This window comes from Bos mutus, chromosome 11 (assembly GCF_027580195.1).
Source record: "Bos mutus isolate GX-2022 chromosome 11, NWIPB_WYAK_1.1, whole genome shotgun sequence".
NCBI classification, from domain to species: Eukaryota; Metazoa; Chordata; class Mammalia; order Artiodactyla; family Bovidae; genus Bos; species Bos mutus.
In genome coordinates this window covers 102,531,636-102,550,801 of record NC_091627.1, presented here as the reverse complement: position 1 = coordinate 102,550,801, position 19,166 = coordinate 102,531,636, and the positions used below count along the sequence as shown (strand labels likewise).

Here is a 19,166-nt window from a genome sequence, read left to right as displayed (position 1 = left end):
CAGAAAGAAAAACACCAATACAGTATATTAACGCATATATATGGAATTTAGAAAGATGGTAACGATGACCCTATATACAAGATAGCAAAAGAGACACAGATGTAAAAAACAGACTTTGGACTCCGTGGGAGAAGGCAAGGGTGGGATGATTTGAGAGAATAGCATTGAAGCACATATATTACCATATGTGAAACAGATGACCAGTCCAAGTTCAATGAATGAAGCAGGCCACTCAAAGCCAGTGCACTGGGACAACCCAGAGGACAACCCGAGGCGGAGGGAGGTGGGAGGGGGGTTCAGGACAGGGGGACACATGTACTGCTGCTGCTAAGTTGCTTCAGTCGTGTCCGACTCTGTGCGACCCCATAGACAGCAGCCTACCAGGCTTCCCCGTCCCTGGGATTCTCCAGGCAAGAACACTGGAGTGGGTTGCCATTTCCTTCTCCAGTGCAGGAAAGTGAAAAGTGAAGTCGCTCAGTCATGTCCGACTCTTAGCAACCCCATGGACTGCAGCCCACCAGGCTCCTCCGTCCATGGGATTTCCCAGACAAGAGTACTGGAGTAGGGTGCCATGACACATGTACACCCGTGGCTGATTCATGTCAATGTATGGCAAAAACCACCACAATATTTCAACTAGCCTCCAATTAAAATAAATGAGTTAAATAATAATAATATTATAAATACAAATGGCCCAAATATATATAAACCATGTAAACCCATTCAATAGACAAATCCAAATTAAACAAAAGCAATGTATTATCATTACCTATCAAATTAGCCAAAATAAACTTGAAGAATAGTAACATTATCTCACAGAGCCTGGGGACAGGGTACCAAGCTCTCTCCCAGACTGCTGAAAAGGGACATGAGCAGCTTAACTTCTGCACGGCATCTTGCCCAGGTGTGAAAATTTAATGTATGTGGACTTTACCCAGTAATTCCATGTTAGTTAGGAATTGATCCTGCATCAGTACCAGCCAAGTGCACAACCATTTATTTATAGTCATGTTCAGTGCACTGTGAAAATAGCAAAAGTGTGAAACAGTCTAAATCTGTCAATCAGAAACTAAATCAAGAATGTTAAAAAAAAAAAAAAAAAAAAGAATGTTAAAAACCATACAGTGGAATGTTACGATGCCATAACAATGATGGTGTGATAGCTATCTGTTTTAGCTTGGGAAAATGTCCATGATACTAAGAGATATACAGAACAATTCCATTTACATATATGTATACAGCCAGGGGAAAAATGTCTTAAGATATATGTATTTCATATTTCATACCTCAAGATATATGTATTTCAAAATAGTGACAGTAGTTATATCTATATGGAGGAATTACAGGCAATTTTTCAATATATATTTCTGTAATGTTTTGAACAATATACATGTGTTTATTCTTTATATATAAACAAGAACATTTTCATTTAAAAAGAGACAGGAAACACTGAAAAGTTGGCAATCAGTGGGCCAGAATCATCAGATGAGGTTATAAAACCTTCTTATGTTCTGAAATTCTATAATAATTAAGGAAATATTTATTCCAGGGTGCTTCTTCCTCATTAAAAAAACTTGCTCCAGATTTACTCTTTCCCCATATCTTTTGAGGAGACTAAAATAAAAGAAATATAGTATTTATCATTAACATGATGTTTGACTTTTCATTTTTTGACTTTTTAAAGTTTCTTTGTTTTGAAATGAAGGACAACTGCTTTACAGCACTGTGGTGGCGTCTACCAACACCACCATGGATCAGCCATAGGTTTACGATAATGTGCTGGACATTGGCAGTGCAGAGAAGGGGTAGGGAGGATAGAAATGATAGAAACACCACCATGGATCAGCCATAGGTTTACGATAATGTGCTGGACATTGGGAGTGCAGAGAAGGGGTAGGGAGGATAGAAATGAGAGAAACCCCAGCCTAGGCTAAACCTTTCTCAGGTTTCAAAGCTCCCCAAAGACATTAATGCAAATCTCCAAGTTCAGGTCCTAGAGCTAAAAATGGAGACTCGTTCGTAAAGGATCTATATATATAATATCATCCAACTGACAACAGATATTGCCATTCCTGGATTGTGAATACAGAAAGGAAGTGAATGCAAAGATTACAAGTTAGATTTATATTTAACTGTCAGATGGAATAGACCACCTAACCTTTGCTGCTGCTCATCACATTTTATACAAAAAGTTTATAAGAGCATATTCAAAATATGGTCTCAATTCTTACAGATTATACATAGTAAAAATATATATATAACAAATAATTACCTCTCCTATGAAGACTACTATAACACAGTCCAACTTCTCTTCAGGATACAGATTATCAATAAGGGAATGAAGAGTTTCTATGAGGTAAGATTTAACTTCTCTCTTCACTGTAGGAATTCCCATTACTATTGAAACTGAAACAAAAAAATGATAGTAATTATATTAAAAGATGTCACAGAGACAATGCAGAAAAACTCCACTATTTCAAAATTATACACTCTAAAATTGATAGAAAGAATTGGGTGATCAAAATATACTACATTTCAGAAAGAAAAATAATCAAAGATATGGGGTATGCCTATTACACAGTAATTCTTTTCCATATGGCTTCTTCGTAAGGAAAGCAATAATGCCAAAGAACTGATAAAGATGAAAGACATTAAACCACACAGTAAAAATGAACAGTAAAGTATAAACAACAGATTTTATTATATAATTGAAACTTAGAAATATTAAACACATCCTAAAAATTAATGTCTCACATGTTATGTATGAGGCGCCCTAAGGAGGACACAACAGCCCTTCTGTGGCTTTTTTCCAAATTCATAACCCCAATCTAACCATGAAGAAACGTCAGACAAATACAAACTCAGGGGATACTCCACCAAGACCAGGAAAGAAAGGATGAGGAACTGTCCTTGACTGGAGAAGACTAAGGGGACCTGACAAGTACAAGAAATACGGGACCCTGAGTTAGATCCTGGAACAGAATAACAGCAACAACAGTAATAAAATGACAGAATCTGAGTAAGAGCCAAGGTTAACAGCATTAATGCTAATTTCCTGGTTTTGATCATTATACAACAGCTACAAAAGGTGTGAATGTTTACAGAAACTAAGTGAGGTAATGCGGAAATTGTGTTCTGTTTGTGCAACTTAAAGTCTTAAAGTTACAGTCAGGTCTACCATAATGCCTGTTTTAAAGCATTCTTCCGACATGATGAATACACTAGAGAACAATCTGAGCATGATGTGGATTTTATGTTGGCTTTTATGCAATTCTCCCCCGGGACAAACACTTACTAGGTGAGCACAGAAAACCGTACCCATTTGGACTGAGTTCAGAAAAGTGAACCAAGCCGGGTAAAAATAATGCACAGCTGTCTCACTTCACTGCACGCTGAGAACCACACCCGTCTATTTCTGGTGCTACAACTTTCCACCAGATTTCAGTCCGCCCACTTTGCACCACTTCACAAAAACCTTCCAGGCTGCAGTCCCTCCGAAGCCCACTTCAACAAGCAAACCTCAAGTCTTCATCACAAGGTATTGATGGAATATGGTATTTCTTGTAGTGTTTACGCATTTCTCCGACACTGAGTATGTGTGACATCGTGCCACCGCTTTGATGAGCTCATCTTTTCTTCGTGTGCAACTGACAGTGTTTTTGAGTGCTGTGATCCTAACCCCATTTTTAGCATTTTATGACACAATTCTTCACAGCACAATAATATTTAGGAACACATATATTACAGTATTTCACAATGTTTTTAAAAATAACATCTTTCAAAGTCTTAGTATCTTAAGTGTTATATATCAGTGGAGAAGTAGCTTGCAAAATTTTAAATGAAGTTTTAATAACGTAACAATTCATTGGAGATACTGTACTACAAAATATCAGCTTTTCCCATAATCCAAATGAACTTTTTGGCCAACCCAATACTTAGAGGTCATAGACTTCTAAAGCTAGAAGGAGGCTTAAAGATTATGGGTCCATGATTTTACTACCAGGATTGTGCAGTTCAGAATACTAAGGTCCAAATAGCTTAAGGGAAACCCCCAAGTGTGAATATCATAATCCTCTCTCTCATTCTGGGCTGAAGAGTTTTCAAGGACTCAAAAAAAGAAGTGCTATATTTGTTTTGAACATACATATTGACCACATTAAACACAAGGCATTATTCTAGGTGTTAGGGATATAAGAGTGGCCAACATAGATAAGGTCCTTGCCTTCATGGGACCTTTCTTACTGAACACATTCTAGAGGATGGAAAAAGATAAACAATTTTTAATAATCTTGATGTGAAAAGCCAATTCAATGGTAAAGACCCTGATGCTGGGAAAGAATGAAGGCAAAAGGAGAAGGGGGCGCCGGAGGATCAGATGATTAGACAGCATCACCAACTCAATGGATAGGAATCTAAGCAAATACCAGGAGATAGTGGAGAACAGGGGAGCCTGTTGTGCTTCAGTCCATGGGGTCACAAAGAGTCAGACATGACTTAGCACCTCAACAACAACAAAAATCTTAAAACGTGGCAATATTAAAAAGAATGTGCAGAGGACAGGGGAAGGAAAGGTACCTCTACAGACAGTACAGTCATGAACAGACTGTCTAATATCAATGGAGCTGGTAACTAACGATGAGAGAGAGAAGATGAAGAAGATGAGGAAATAGCTGGGTGCTGAAGAGAGAGTGGTCTTAAGCTAGTCATGCAAGAGCAAGAATAGAACGTATCCAAAGCAGAATGAGATTAGACTCAGACGAATCAGTTCAGGATCAGATCACATATAACCTTAAATTTAGTTTTAGTTTTGTGCAAGGGAAAGCCATTGTAAGGTGGTAAGTGGGGAAGTGACAGTATCCATTTGCAATTTTAAAAGGTTACCAAACTTCGTGGAGAATAGACACAAAGAGTTAGATGGCATGTTTAGAGAAGAAGCCATTTTTCCCCAATAGACTGTTTTGGACCTGAAATAGATATTCTTTAGTTTAAACCAAGGCACTCAAGGTCTCCAAAAGCATTAAAAAGGAAAGTACTAATTTCAGCTAAATCTACAGAATTAAGAGTATCCATGCCAGTGGTAATTCACAAAATACCATAAAAAAAGGACAGCTCTTTCCTGCCTTCTGGAGATGTGGTAAAGTCTTCTTGGTGCATGCTGTGTGCTAAGTCGCTTCAGTCATGTCCAGCTCTTTGTGACCCCACAGACTGTAGCCCACCAGGCTCCTCTGTCCATGGGATTCTCCAGGCAAGAATCCTGGAGTATTATACCCTCCTCCAGGGGCTCTTCCCAACCCAAGGATCCAATCCATGCCTCTTATTTCTCTTGCATTGGCAGGAGGGCTCTTTACCACTAGCACCACCTGAGTGGCTGGGGAACTTGGGAGGAGAGGACATAATTAGTAACAATGAGTCACCACCACGTGTAACTCGGGTCCTGAGTACCTAGAACTTAGTGTGAAATCTTTTCTGCTTAGCAGAGCAGCCATTTAACATTTAACATGGCAACTGCTCCATCAGCCTGGATCCTGAGTGGTCAGTGATGCATGAAGTCCCCTGCTAACCCTAATGAACATGTACTTTGAGCAGAAATAAATACACCTTCAATTAATTAAATCTGGGGAGTTGTTAGTTACCACCACATAACCCAGCCTGTCCTGTTTGCTACAATTCTTCTTCTGTGGTTTACAAGGTAGAAAATGAAAGTATTCTAAAGGGTCAGAGTTTGGAAGAAAAACTTCAGGAATATCAAGAATAAGGCCGTATCATCCTCCCAGTGGGGGCTTCTCTCATGGCTCAGATGGTAAAGAATCCTCCTGTGACTCAGGAGACTTGGTTTCAATCCCTGGGATGGAAAGATCTCCTGGAGAAGGGAATGGCTACCCACTCCAGTATTCTTTTTTTTTTTTTATTTTTTTTTTAATTTTATTTTTAAACTTTACATAATTGTATTAGTTTTGCCAAATATCAAAATGAATCCGCCACAGGTATACATGTGTTCCCCATCCTGAACCCTCCTCCCTCCTCCCTCCCCATACCATCCCTCTGGGTCGTCCCAGTGCACTAGCCCCAAGCATCCAGTATCATGTATCGAACCTGGACTGTCAACTCGTTTCTTACATGATATTTTACATGTTTCAATGTCATTCTCCCAAATCTTCCCACCCTCTCCCTCTCCCACAGAGTCCATAAGACTGTTCTATGCATCAGTGTCTCTTTTGCTGTCTCGCATAACACCGGGTTATTGTTACCATCTTTCTAAATTCCATATATATGCGTTAGTATACTGTATTTATGTTTTTCCTTCTGGCTTACTTCACTCTGTATAAAGGCTCCAGTTTCATCCACCTCATTAGAACTGATTCAAATGTATTCTTTTTAATGTCCAGTATTCTTGCCTGGAGAATCCCATGGACAAGAGGAGCCTGGTGGGCTACAGTCCGTGGAGTCACAAGGAGTCGGATGCAACTGAGCAACTGAGCACACTCGTCATCCTGACGTGAGGAGCAAGGTGCGTCGAGTAGCCAAACAGAAATAGAGCCCGAGGGCTGGACTAGGTACTCTGTTCCATTGATTCACTGTCCAGTATTTCCCATTCAAGTATGAACTGTGCATCTGTAATACATCTGTCTGGTCTGTAATGTACCAGACAATCTAAAACCACAGTTGCAACTTACAACATAGAAACTCTCAGACTTAGAGAAGGAACTCATGGTTGCTGGGGAGAAGGCTGGGAAGAGGAGAGAGGGAGTTTGGGATGGACACATACACACTGCGATATTTAAAATGGCTAAGCAACAAGGACCTACTGTAAGCACAGGGAACTCTGCTCAGTGTTATGTGGCAGACTGGATGGGAGGCGAGTTTGGGGGAAAATGGATGCTTACGTATGTATCGCTGAGTCCCTTCGCTGTTCACCTGAAACCATCACAACATTGTTAATTGACTATACCCAAATACAAAATACTGTTCATGGGTTCTCAAGGTAATAATACTCAAGTGGTTTGCTGTTCCCGTCTCCAGTGGACCACATTTTGTCAGAACTCTCCACCATGACCTGTCCATCTTGGGTGGCCCTACATGGCATGGCTCAAAGTTTCATTGAGTTAAATAAGGCTGAGCCAAAGACGGAGTCAAAGCAAAAAAAACACCCAGCTGTGGATGTGACTGGTGTGGAAGCAAGGTCCGATGCTGTTAAAGAGCAATATTGCATAGGAACCTGCAATGTTAGGTATGTGAATCAAGACAAATTGGAAGTGGTCAAACAGGAGATGGCAAGAGTGAACATCAACATTCTAGGAATCAGCAACTTAAAATGTACTGGAATGGGTAAATTTTACTACTTCAGTATTCCTGCCTTGAGAACCCCATGAACAGTATTTTGTATTTGGGTGTAGCCAATTAACAATGTTGTGATCGTTTCAAGTGAACAGCAAAGGGACTCAGCGATACATACATATGTATCCATTTCCCCCCAAACTCCCCTCCCATCCAGGCTGCCACATAACACTTAGCATTGTATCTACTACTATGGGCAAGAATCCCTTAGAAGAAATGGAGTAGCCATCATAAAAGAGTCCAAAATGCAGTACTTGGATGTAATCTCAAAAATGACAGAATGATCTCTGTTCGTTTCCAAGGCAAAACATTCAATATCATGGTAATCCAAGTCTATGCCCCAACCAGTAACACTGAAGAAGCTGAAGTTGAATGACACCATGAAGACCTACGAGGTCTTATAGAACTGACACCCAAAAAAGATATCCTTTTCATTATAGGGGACTGGAATGCAAAAGTAGGAAGTCAAGAAACACCTGGAGTAACAGGCAAATTTGGCCTTGGAGTACAGAATGAAGCAGGGAAAAGGCTAATAGAGTTTTGCCAAGAGAACACACTGGTCATAGCAAACATCCTCTTCCAACAACACAAGAGAAGACTCTACACATGAACATCACCAGATGGTCAACACCAAAATCAAACTGATTATATTCTTTGCAGTCAAAGATGGAAAAGCTCTATACAGTCAGCAAAACAAGACTGGGAGTTGACTGTTGCTCAGATCATGAAATCCTTATTGCCAAATTCAGACTTAAATTGAAGAAAGTAGGGAAAACCACTACACCATTCAGGTATGACCTAAATCAAATCCCTTACGATTATAGAGTGGAAGTGAGAAATAGATTCAAGGGACTAGATCTGATAGAGTGCCTGATGAACTAAGGATGGAGGTTCGTGACATTGTATAGGAGACAGGGAGCAAAACCATCCTCAATAAAAAGAAATGCAAAAAGGCAAACTGGGTATCTGAGGAGGCCTTACAAATAGCTGTGAAAGAAGAGAAGCAAAAAGCAAAGGAGAAAAGGAAAGATATACCCACTTGAATGCAGAGTTCCAAAGAATAGCAAGGAGAGATAAGAAAGCCTTCCTCAGTGATCAATGCAAAGAAATAGAGGAAAACAACAGAATGGGAAAGACTAGAGATCTCTTCAAGAAAATCAGAGACCAAGGGAATATTTCATGCAAAGATGGGCTCAATAAAGGACAGAAATGGTATGGACCTAACAGAAGTAGAAGATATTAAGAAGGGGTGGCAAGAATACCCAGAAGAATTGTACAAAAAAGATCTTCACGACCCAGATAATCACGATGGTGTGATCACTCACCTAGAGCCAGACATCCTGGAATGTGAAGTCAAGTGGGCATTAGGAAGCATCACTATGAACAAAGCTAGTGGAGGTGATGGAATTTCAATTGAGCTATTTCAAATCCTAAAAGATGATGCTGTAAAAGTGCTACACTCAATATGCCAGCAAATCTGGAAAACTCAGCAGTGGTCACAGGACTGGAAAAGGTCAGTTTTCATTCCAATCCCTAAGAAAGGCAATGCCAAAGAATGCTCAAACTACTGCACAATTGCACTCATCTCACACGCTAGTAAAGTAATGCTCAAAATTCTCCAAGCCAGGCTTCAGTAATATGTGAACCGTGAACTTCCAGATGTTCAAGCTGGTTTTAGAAAAGGCAGAGGAACCAGAGACCAAATTGCCAACATCCACTGGATCATGGAAAAAGCAAGAGAGTTCCAGAAAAACATCTATTTCTGCTTTATTGACTATGCCAAAGCCTTTGACTGTGTGGATCACAACAAACTGTGGAAAATTCTGAAAGAGATGGGAATACCAGACCACCTGACCTGCCTCTTGAGAAACCTACATGCAGGTCAGGAAGCAACAGTTAGAACTGGACGTGGCACAACAGACTGGTTCCAAATAGGAAAAGGAGTACGTCAAGGCTGTACATTGTCACACTGCTTATTTAACTTATATACAGAGTACATCATGAGAAACGCTGGGCTGGATGAAGCACAAGCTGGAATCAAGATTGCTGGGAGAAATATCAATAATCTCAGATATGCAGATGACACCACCCTTATGGCAGAAAGTGAAGAAGAACTAAAGAGCCTCTTGATGAAAGTGGAAGAGGAGAGTGAAAAAGCTGGCTTAAAGCTCAACATTCAGAAAACGAAGATCATGGCATTCGGTCCCATCACTTCATGGCAAACAGATGGAGAAACAGTGGAAACAGTGGTAGACTTTATTTTTTTGGGCTCCAAAATTACTACAGATGGTGACTGCAGCCATGAAATTAAAAGACGCTTACTCCTTGGGAGAAAAGTTATGACCAACCTAGATGGCATATTCAAAAGCAGAGACATTACTTTGCCAAGAAAGGTCCATCTAGTCAAGGCTATGGTTTTTCCAGTAGTCATGTATGGATGTGAGAGTTGGACCGTAAAGAAAGCTGAGTGCCGAAGAATTGATGCTTTTGAACTGTGGTGTTGGAGAAGACTCTTGAGAGTCCCTTGGACTGCAAGGAGATCCAGCCAGTCCATTCTAAAGGAGATCAGTCCTGGGTGGTCATTGGAAGGACTGATGCTGAAGCTGAAACTCCAATACTTTGGCCACCTGATGTGAAGAGCTGACTCATTGGAAAAGACCCTGATGCTGGGAAAGATTGAAGGCAGGTGGAGAAGGGGATGACAGAGGATGAGATGGTTGGATGGCATCACTGAGTTGATGGACATGAGTTTGAGTAAACTCCGGGAGCTGGTAATGGACAGAGAGGCCTAGCGTGCTGCAGTCCATGGGGTCACAGAGTCGGGCACGACTGAGCGACTGAACTGAGCTGAACTGAAATACAAAATAAAACGCCTAAAACAATAAAATAGAACACAGTCGTGAGATAGCTAAGGCCACTGCCTCGTGGAGTTTATAAACTGACAGAGATATCAACAGTTGTATCAGTTTTCTTCAATTTTCTAGCAAGTTTTCAATCAAGTACTTATTTCCTTTAAAAATCAAGAACAACCTTAATTTGGCATTTCTTCAATTACTCAGTTTGTTAAAAACTAAATGACTCATTGGAAACGGATCACAGAGCAACTGTGTGGTTTCCTTTACTCACAGAACTACCTGTTAGATCTGTGGGAAAAGATTACACGACCGAGGTACCAAGTAAACTATGAAAGCCCTAACAGTTTTTACCTTAGGTATTGGCGTAGCCCAGTGATCTGCACTGCTCTAAGGTGTAGCAGTGAAGCTAAAGGGTCAGATTCAGGGGGAAATCTGAAGATGCTATGCTCTGAAGATAAAAGGGCCCACAGACTAAAAAACGAAGGTGTCTCTAGAAGCTGGAAAAGACAAAGAAATCGACTTTCCTCCAGAGCTTCCAAAGGAAACACGCTCCTGTTGACACACTGATTTTGGGACTTCTGACCTCCCGAACTATAAGATAATAAATTTGTGTGGTCTCAAGTCGCCAAGCTTGTGGTAAGGTGCCACACAGCAACAGGAAACTAATTCACCCATCTTTACCAGTAAACGACCTACTCCTCTGATCTCAGGTCAAATGTATTTTTCAAGACTAAACTCTTTAATAGTCTTTCTATTCATTCTCAAATCATCCTTCACATCATTAACATTGTTTAACTGTACAACTGTTTATATAATTGATTATTTGACTAAAGCATTCTTCCTGTAGTAGGAGGAGGATCACAAGACTAGGAATCACTTCTGATTTTGTGTAACAAAACTCACACAAGCGCATGGATTTTTTTTGGTTGCTCTGGGTCTTGGTTGCAGCCTGCAGTTGCCACAAGCTTTAGGCATGGCATGTTAACTCTTAGTTGAGGCATGTGGGATCTAGCTCTAACCCGGGCCGCCTGCATTGGGAGCACACAGTCTGAGCCACTGGACACCCAGAGGAGTCTCCCCATTTTTTCTTTTAACTTCAGCAAATATTTAAAGAATTACCCACTGTCCTCTACCAATCAGTAATGCCATTCTGATAGGTAACCTGTGGAGGGTCTTTTTTCAACCACCTTGCCCAGCAGTGAGTCCTTCATCTGAAGACACATGTGTTTCTTCAATCAAAGAAATTTTCTTCTACTATTTATTTGATTATTTCTCCCCCTCACTCTCTTTGTTCTCTTTCTCATATTCCTTTTTACATAAATGTCAGAATGTTGGTCTGAACTCTTTGTATCCTTTATGTTGCATTCCAGAAGAATTCCATAGCCAGCTCAATCTTTCTGATCACTAATTTGATCTTCAGCTGTATCTATCCTTACAATATGCAAACTTAAAATACAAATATCAAAATAAAAACACAAAAATGCTAACCGATCCTTTTATAAATAGTCACTTATGAGCTTTCATCTCTAATCCCTCTGAAAATATGTCTTAATATTATAGTCTGCTTGCTCTGTGAGTCATTAAGTCATTCATGATGTTGGTTTTCTTAACTATCTGGGAACCCTCGTTATACAAGACAGCCTTTGATCCATCTGTGCTCGCTGTGCCTGTTTATTGCAGATCTAAATCTGCGGGAGGATGGGTGGATGTGAGAATTCCTTTCCTGAGGAGGTCAGTAGCTGCCCTGACCATCTTCTCCCTCCTTACCCTTAGAAGGATATGCTGGTCTGAGTAGTGTTCCTTAATCAGCCTGACCTCGGAAGAACAGAATTGTAAGCAAAAAGCAGTTTTCTTTGATCTGAAACAACTGAAGCTCCTGGGAACTTCTCTGGCAGTCTAGTGGTTAAGACTTTGTGCTTTCAACGCATGGGGAGGAGGTTCGGTCCCATACGCCAAGTGGTGTGGCCAAAAAATTTAAAAATTAAAAAAAAGGCTCACTGGGGAGTCCACAAAAAAATAATTAAAATAAATAAACTGAAGTTCTTCATGTATAGTGCCTAGATAGGTTTTAGGGCTCCACAAAACCCCAGAAATTACATATAAAATTACTTTTCTAGGAGCATGTTTCTAAGTAGAAGGTTAATAGCTTTCCTAACATAACTAAAGGGTTGTATTACTTTAAAAATATTAAGAACCATTGCCTAAAGATTTAGGAACGAAGATTTTTAAAGAAAATCTGCAGGTTCTCTTGGTCGTTTTCCCCCAAGTTGTCTGCTTTTTCTATCTTTAGAAAACAGTTTCAGCTTAATAAGAATGTTAACTACTGAGAGGCTGGTTGACTAAGATTTTATTATATTTATGATGAAAAAAATCTTTAACAAATGGGATAGAAAAAGCAACTTCAAAAAAGAGAGAGAATGTCACATTCATGAAACAAGAACTGACTATAAAAGAACCTATAAGAGACCTTAGAGGTTTTAAATAACTTTAAAAACACTTCTACTTTCTTTTGATTTGATTCTTATTAATAAATAAATAGTCTAAAACAACAAATGCATGAAATGGCTATGGCATCTTATCCAGATGGTGATTTTTTTTTTAATAAACTAAAACTTTTATTAAAGTTTTATTAGTAAGCATATTGAATGCTACAAGATTCACAAATGGCTCTTTTGCATGAGGATGCTGGTATAAATTAATTTTATTTATATAATATACAAATACTTAATTTGCTTGTAACTATTTAAATGGAGACTATTCAACTAAGAGTAGTAATGTGCATTTTTTTTTTTTCCTCTTATTTTTAAATTATTTTTAATTAGAAAATTAAGATTTTAGTTGCAGTTGCAATATCAAACTCTCAAAAATTAATAGAATGAAGAGACAGAAATGTAGAAGGATATAGTAGACCTGAAACGTACCGTGAACCAACTGAACATAATTAAGATTTATACAATTTTCACACAATAGTACGTTACAAATTCAAGTTCCCATAGACTATAAACTAGGAGACACTGGAATATATCCAGGGATAAAAAACAATTTTATGGTCTAAAGGTACTGAAATCATACAGTGTGTTCTTATCACTGTGGATTAATGTTAGAAATCAGTATCAAAAGATATTTGAAAATAACCTGCGTATTTTCAAGTGCAATGTGACATTTACAAAGAGATATTTGACTTAGCCATTGAAAGCCTCAGTAAAGTTAATACCACATAATACCCCAAGACACAATTCTGACCAGCAACGCAGCTACAACGGGAAACAAAATAAACATACCTCCTGTTCGTCCATTTCCGATCTGCACGGCAGGTTGAAGGCTTCCTTCATTTTGCAATAAATGAGGCAAATGATAATAAATACTTGGCACTTGAAGAGACTTTTTGCTTGTTAACTCCTTTAATATCTTTAGGGTATCATCTGAAACACAGAAGTATAATCATTCCATGCTAATATCTTACTTTTAGATGTTATGGATGCTACCAAGACAGCAGTAAAAATATATGAAAACTAAAAGAATTTTCTCTCCTAAATTTTTCTCTCATGCTGTGGTGAGTCAGATTTCCATGGACACTTGCAACCAGAGTCTCACAGAGTCATGATATTGAGAATAGTCTAAATAAAGCTAAAAATGTGAGTTAAAGTACTATGAAAAGGTGGGACATGAACTCCTCATCTTTGTAATATGTCAGAACTCGAGCCCAAGGGGACAGACTTTAAACAAGTGACCTATTCATAAAATGTAATAATTATAAATACGACCACCAGTAGCTTCCACTTTTTTATGCGACTACGTTTGCCCAAAATTTCACATGGAAGATTCTTCTTTTAATTCAAGTACAATAATTTAAACAGCACAAGCTGAGAATCTTTGGTACTGTTCATAACTTTTAAATCATTTTTCAGTTTTATGAGAGGAACCAATGAACCATTTAATATAAAAATAAAACCTTGATAGGATAAGGAATATTGTTTTAAAATTCCACTGAACTAGAACTTAACTTTTGACATAAGAAAGTAAGCAGGAAGGACTGGTAGCCTTGACAACAATTTCATATAGAACAATATGAAAACTCCATTAAAATATTCCAAAAATTCAGAACCAAAATTTCACAGAAGAAATGCAAAAGGACTATCATACATGAAATTCAAGTTTAATCTTATCTTAAAGCAACAACTACAAATTAGAAGACAACAATATTCACCTTCAAATTAAATTAGATTATATAATATATATTAAAATTGTGGTGATAATATAATAAATGTTTCAGCTATTCAGAACAGCATAAAAAACCTGAAAACATTTTATCCTATTGTTCAGTAATTTCCCTTTTAGGAATTTAACTTTTATGAATTCAAAGTACCCATTGTAAAACTATGTCTTTTTTATTTCTTGTAAGTCATATTTAAGAGCGCTACTTGTTTCAAATAGCTCAAAGATTCCCCAGAGTTCATCTGAAGTCCATACAGGTCACAACAGAAAGGATCATAAACACCAAGTTAAATTTTAGCCTCATATTGTATGTTTTTAAAAAGAGGCTGTTTCTTCACTATTGTCAATGAAACGTATATAACTGAAATGTAACTTAATATTACTCTCTTTAAATCAAATTTAGCAATTAATGAAATTGCTTTATAATTAACAACAACAGAAAGAGTTTTACGTGGTGATTTTTCTCTCTGTAGAGGTTAATAAATGCTGGCTGGTAAGCAACCGTCGACAGCTTTCAAAGAGAGTAGTTCACGCGACTCTCTGAAAATATAATCTGTCCATAAAACAAAAAACAGTGCCTGTACCTGAAAATTTATTCACTGGATCCTTACTCCTGTTTGTTTCTGCTTCTACACGCTTGAATTGCTGTACAATGGCACTGAGCTCAGAAGAGCGCTGAGAGATTCGATGTTCAGCTATTCGGAGACGTTCTTTCAGAGCAAGAAATTCTCGTTGATAAGCAATCACTTTTTCTAAAAACAAAACTACACGTTATTAGTGCATTTCTTAAAAAAAAACATAAAAACACCATCATAATCAAATCTGAACTGGAACAGCAGAAATTTTAAAGCTGCACTTTTCAGAAACAGATACTCATTTTTGAATTCACTGAGACAGAACTGAAAATAAAAGAGTCTGAACTAACAAAGTAGCGACAAAGCCACCAGCAACACAGTGCTATCAATATCTGTAAGGATGTGAGCACTTTCTAATTAGCACTTTGGAAAGCTAAAGATAGGGAGAAAAAGACAACGTTTTTGGAACTAACATTTCAAGCATGATACCAACATCATTTCTTAAAAGGTAGAGACAACCATAAAGACCCTATTTGTATGAAGGTAGAGACGGATCATTGAAACTGATGATAATATATCTAATAATATAATAAATATAACATTTATAGCATAACCATCCATTTCCATAGGCTATTTCTTCTGTACTTTCTATTCTGCAAAAATTTCCCCAGGCCAGACTGGGGTCAAATTCCTAATGCCTAACAAATCACTCAGGTGGATGTAAGAGGACAACAGTCAATTATTTCAGGGACTTCCCTGTGATCCAGTGGCTAAGACTCCGCTCTCCTAATGCAGGGGGCCTGGGTTTGATCCCTGGTCAGGGAACTAGATCCCACATGCTGCAACTAAGAGGCGTAGCCAAAAACATAAACACAATTTTTTTTAAAGTCAGTTACTTGAATTTGAGACAGTCGCATGCCAAGAAAGCCTACTCTGGGAAATACAAGGGGGTAAATGTAGACACTGAAATAAGAGAACAAGACAGCTCAATATGAAGTACACTGTGTATAAGAGGCCCCAGGACAGAACGGACACCAAAATCTGAGAGATCGCAGAAAAGAAATCATGCATTTATCTTGATCAGCAGCACTGAAAGGAAGCTGAGGCTGGTGAAGCAATTTCCACAACCTCATTAAACAAGAGAAATCAGAACGGTTTTGGCATCTCTATCAAGCTAGATAATCTAAGGCTACTACTAATTTGACATCTAAATGAAACAAATCTTGGAAAGACTACTTTTAATTCATATTGTAATCTCAGTTTTACTTAAGGATGGACTCAGTAAGAAACAGAAGGAACAGAAATCTGCCTGTTTCATAAAGCTAGTCTTAAAAACAGTCAATTGCCTTATTCCTTGTCCCTCACATAAAGGACCACACAGTAGATATCACGTAAGAATTTTGTGGCAAATAAGGTCTTCCTGCTTAACTGTCATGTTTCCTTGTATTGAACAATATAAACAGCTTTAGTTTCTTAATTTGCTGGCTGTAGGAGGGAAGGAAGGAGGCAGGAGTTGTGACTAGGAAAGGGTATACGGGGAGTCTCAAGGTGCCAACAAGGTTCAAGTCATTGGCCTGGCTTATATAAAACTCATTACTATACACTCATGGTCTAAGTACTTTTCCATGCATGTACATTTACAACAAAAGAAATGTTATACAAGTACTATTCACAAACACAAAACTATTAACAATTACACTGTAAGAGGCACTCAAGAGTTATGTGATAAAAAACTAAATGCCTAAAAAATTAAATTTAAAAAAATCTATAAGCCTTTTCCTAGAGCCTGTAATGGAAGAAAAAAATTAACTCAGTTATTAATTCTAAGTGGGAAACCCAATCTTGCAAAAAATAAAAAAGATAGACCCTACCCTAAGCTAAATAATAAATGCAACGCCTTTCAAAATAGCAAAAAAATTTGGAACTTCATTTTTGACATGTCATTCTAAAATTCATGTAGAAGAATGTTTTTAAAGGGTCAAAAAAATCTAGAAGCAGCAACAGGGAACTTACTCTGAGATGAGAATGCACTCTATGGCTCTAGAAATGAAAACCGTGCTGACTGCCAGGTGCAGACAGTGGGGAAAAGGCTGACCACACCAAGCAGACTGTGTCCAAAATTAGCATGCGTGAACTATCCTTGAGTTCTTCCCCTCGTTACCTCTTACCACCTACAAGGTGCCAGACAGTGGCTTCTAGACACCTGCCACTAACAAAGGATTAGAACCCTTGAAGAAATAACTTTAAGATAAACTTGGAGCACACTTGGGTCAAGTAAGAAAATGTTATTTAAAAAAGAAAAGCAGGCCAAGGGAATTCATGGTGGTCCAGTGGTTAAGACTCTGCACTTTCAATGCAGGGGGTTGGATTCTCGGTTGGGGAACTAAGATCCCACATGCTCTGCAGTATAGCCAAATAAAGAAAGAAAGAATATACTTCAACTTAAAGAACAAGACAGGATATGTCAAAAGGACACAGGAAGCTCCCCGAGGGGCTCTCACTGGCCAAATTCAGGGCAATTTAAGTATTAAAACAAATATTGATGGTAATGACTTCTAACTTACTAAATAAAGTAAGAATCTTGAGTCCATTTTAATCAATAACAATTAACAGATGATGGAAAAGTGTTTCTTACAGTGGAATGCCAGCTTATAAATTATGAAAAAAGGATGAATGTTAGAAAATCACCCCTCTGCAACTGTCCAAGCAATAACAAATTCGAGTGAGAATCAAACATGGATGCAAGACAGAGAAAGGCAAACAATGTGTGATACAACTAAATACAAATGACAGTTCTGGATGGGATCTGGAACAGGAAAAAAAATGCTATAAAGAACACTATTGGGACAAACCAGTAGAAGACGGATGACAGGGCCTTCCCCAGCAGCCCAGTGGTTAAGACTCCACCTTCCAATGCAGGGGACGCAGGTTCCATCCCTGGTCAGGGAGCTAAGATACCACGTGCGTCGTGGTGTGGCGAAAAGATTTTTTTTTTAAAAAAGAAGACTACAGAGTATGCAACATGGTGCATAAATTTTTAAGACTTGACACCTGACTGTCATAAGAGAATTCCCTGTTCTTAGGAAATAAAATTATTCAGGAGTAAAAAGGCATGATTTCTGTAATGAACTTTCACCTGGTTCTGAAAAGAAACAAGTTTCTACAGATAGATAAAACAATAAGAGGCAACAGGTTCACAATATGCAAAATGCATAGAGAAGTTATAACTTCATCTTAGTTGAAACTTTTTTAAAAATAAGAAGTTTTTTAAAAGTAAGCAGGAGGATGGGATGGCATACAGGTTCGGTCTTTCAGCAGCTCTTTTGTGGTAGGAGGGATGTGGACCTGAGGCCGCTCTCTGCCCTCATGCACATCTTGGTACTTTTGCAAACTACCTTCCCAGAGGCCAGCCTCACCAAGCAGGGAGACCAGCCAGTGCCAGCAGAGGAAAAACCCCCACTCCAAATTCCAATCTGCACCCCATACTTTGGCTTTCAAAAGCCATGCTTTTGAAAAGATGTCTTGGGTTGAGAGTCACACATATTTTCTTTCAGATTCAGACGCTACGGCTACTCTTACTCCACAGCATATAGCTATCAAAGTGCTCAAAATGGGTCATCTCCTGTCTGTTCTTTGCTTCTAACTCCACCCTTTCATATTAAAAGTGTTCTCTCTTGGGAGTTTGGGATTAACCGATACAAACTATTATAGAGACTGGATAAACAATAAGGTCCTACTGTAGGGCAGAGGGACCTCTATTCAATACCCTGTGATAAACCATAATGAAAAACAATACTAAACAGGAATGTGTGTATGTATGTGTATAACTAAATCAGTTTGCTGTACACCTGAAACTAACACAACACTGTAAATCAAGTACACTTTAATACAATAAATTTTAAAAAGTGTTCTCTCCATGACATCAGAGCAAGTCTACACTACCTAACTTAAGACTTTGTGCAGTAAAGCTCTCAGCTAGTCCTGCTTGGAATTCCAAGGGACACCACTGACTGTTCTAATCAGGGAACAGTCACACATGGTTTTCCTACAACCATCCCTCCCAGAGTATCCTCCACTGTCCACCCGAACACAGCATTACTAGTGACTTCCAGAATTTTCTCCACGCATATTTTCCATAGTACCACCCTACTCTCTTGGGGAGAGTGGCTTACCAGCTCTCAGAAAA

General features: G+C 38.6%; 1 protein-coding gene across 2 annotated transcripts in view; it reads right to left on the bottom strand.

The window, feature by feature from the left end:
• MGAT4A (alpha-1,3-mannosyl-glycoprotein 4-beta-N-acetylglucosaminyltransferase A) overlaps window positions 1–19,166 on the bottom strand; it is a 126,801-nt gene that overhangs the window by 57,142 nt on the left and 50,493 nt on the right. For both annotated transcript variants that reach the window (XM_070380000.1, XM_070379999.1), the window contains exons 3-5: window positions 14,990–15,157; window positions 13,472–13,612; window positions 2,273–2,406 (exon numbers count right to left, since the gene is read on the bottom strand). In XM_070380000.1, the coding sequence (XP_070236101.1) occupies window positions 2,273–2,406; window positions 13,472–13,612; window positions 14,990–15,157 (443 nt within the window). The remainder of the gene's footprint in view (window positions 1–2,272; window positions 2,407–13,471; window positions 13,613–14,989; window positions 15,158–19,166) is intronic.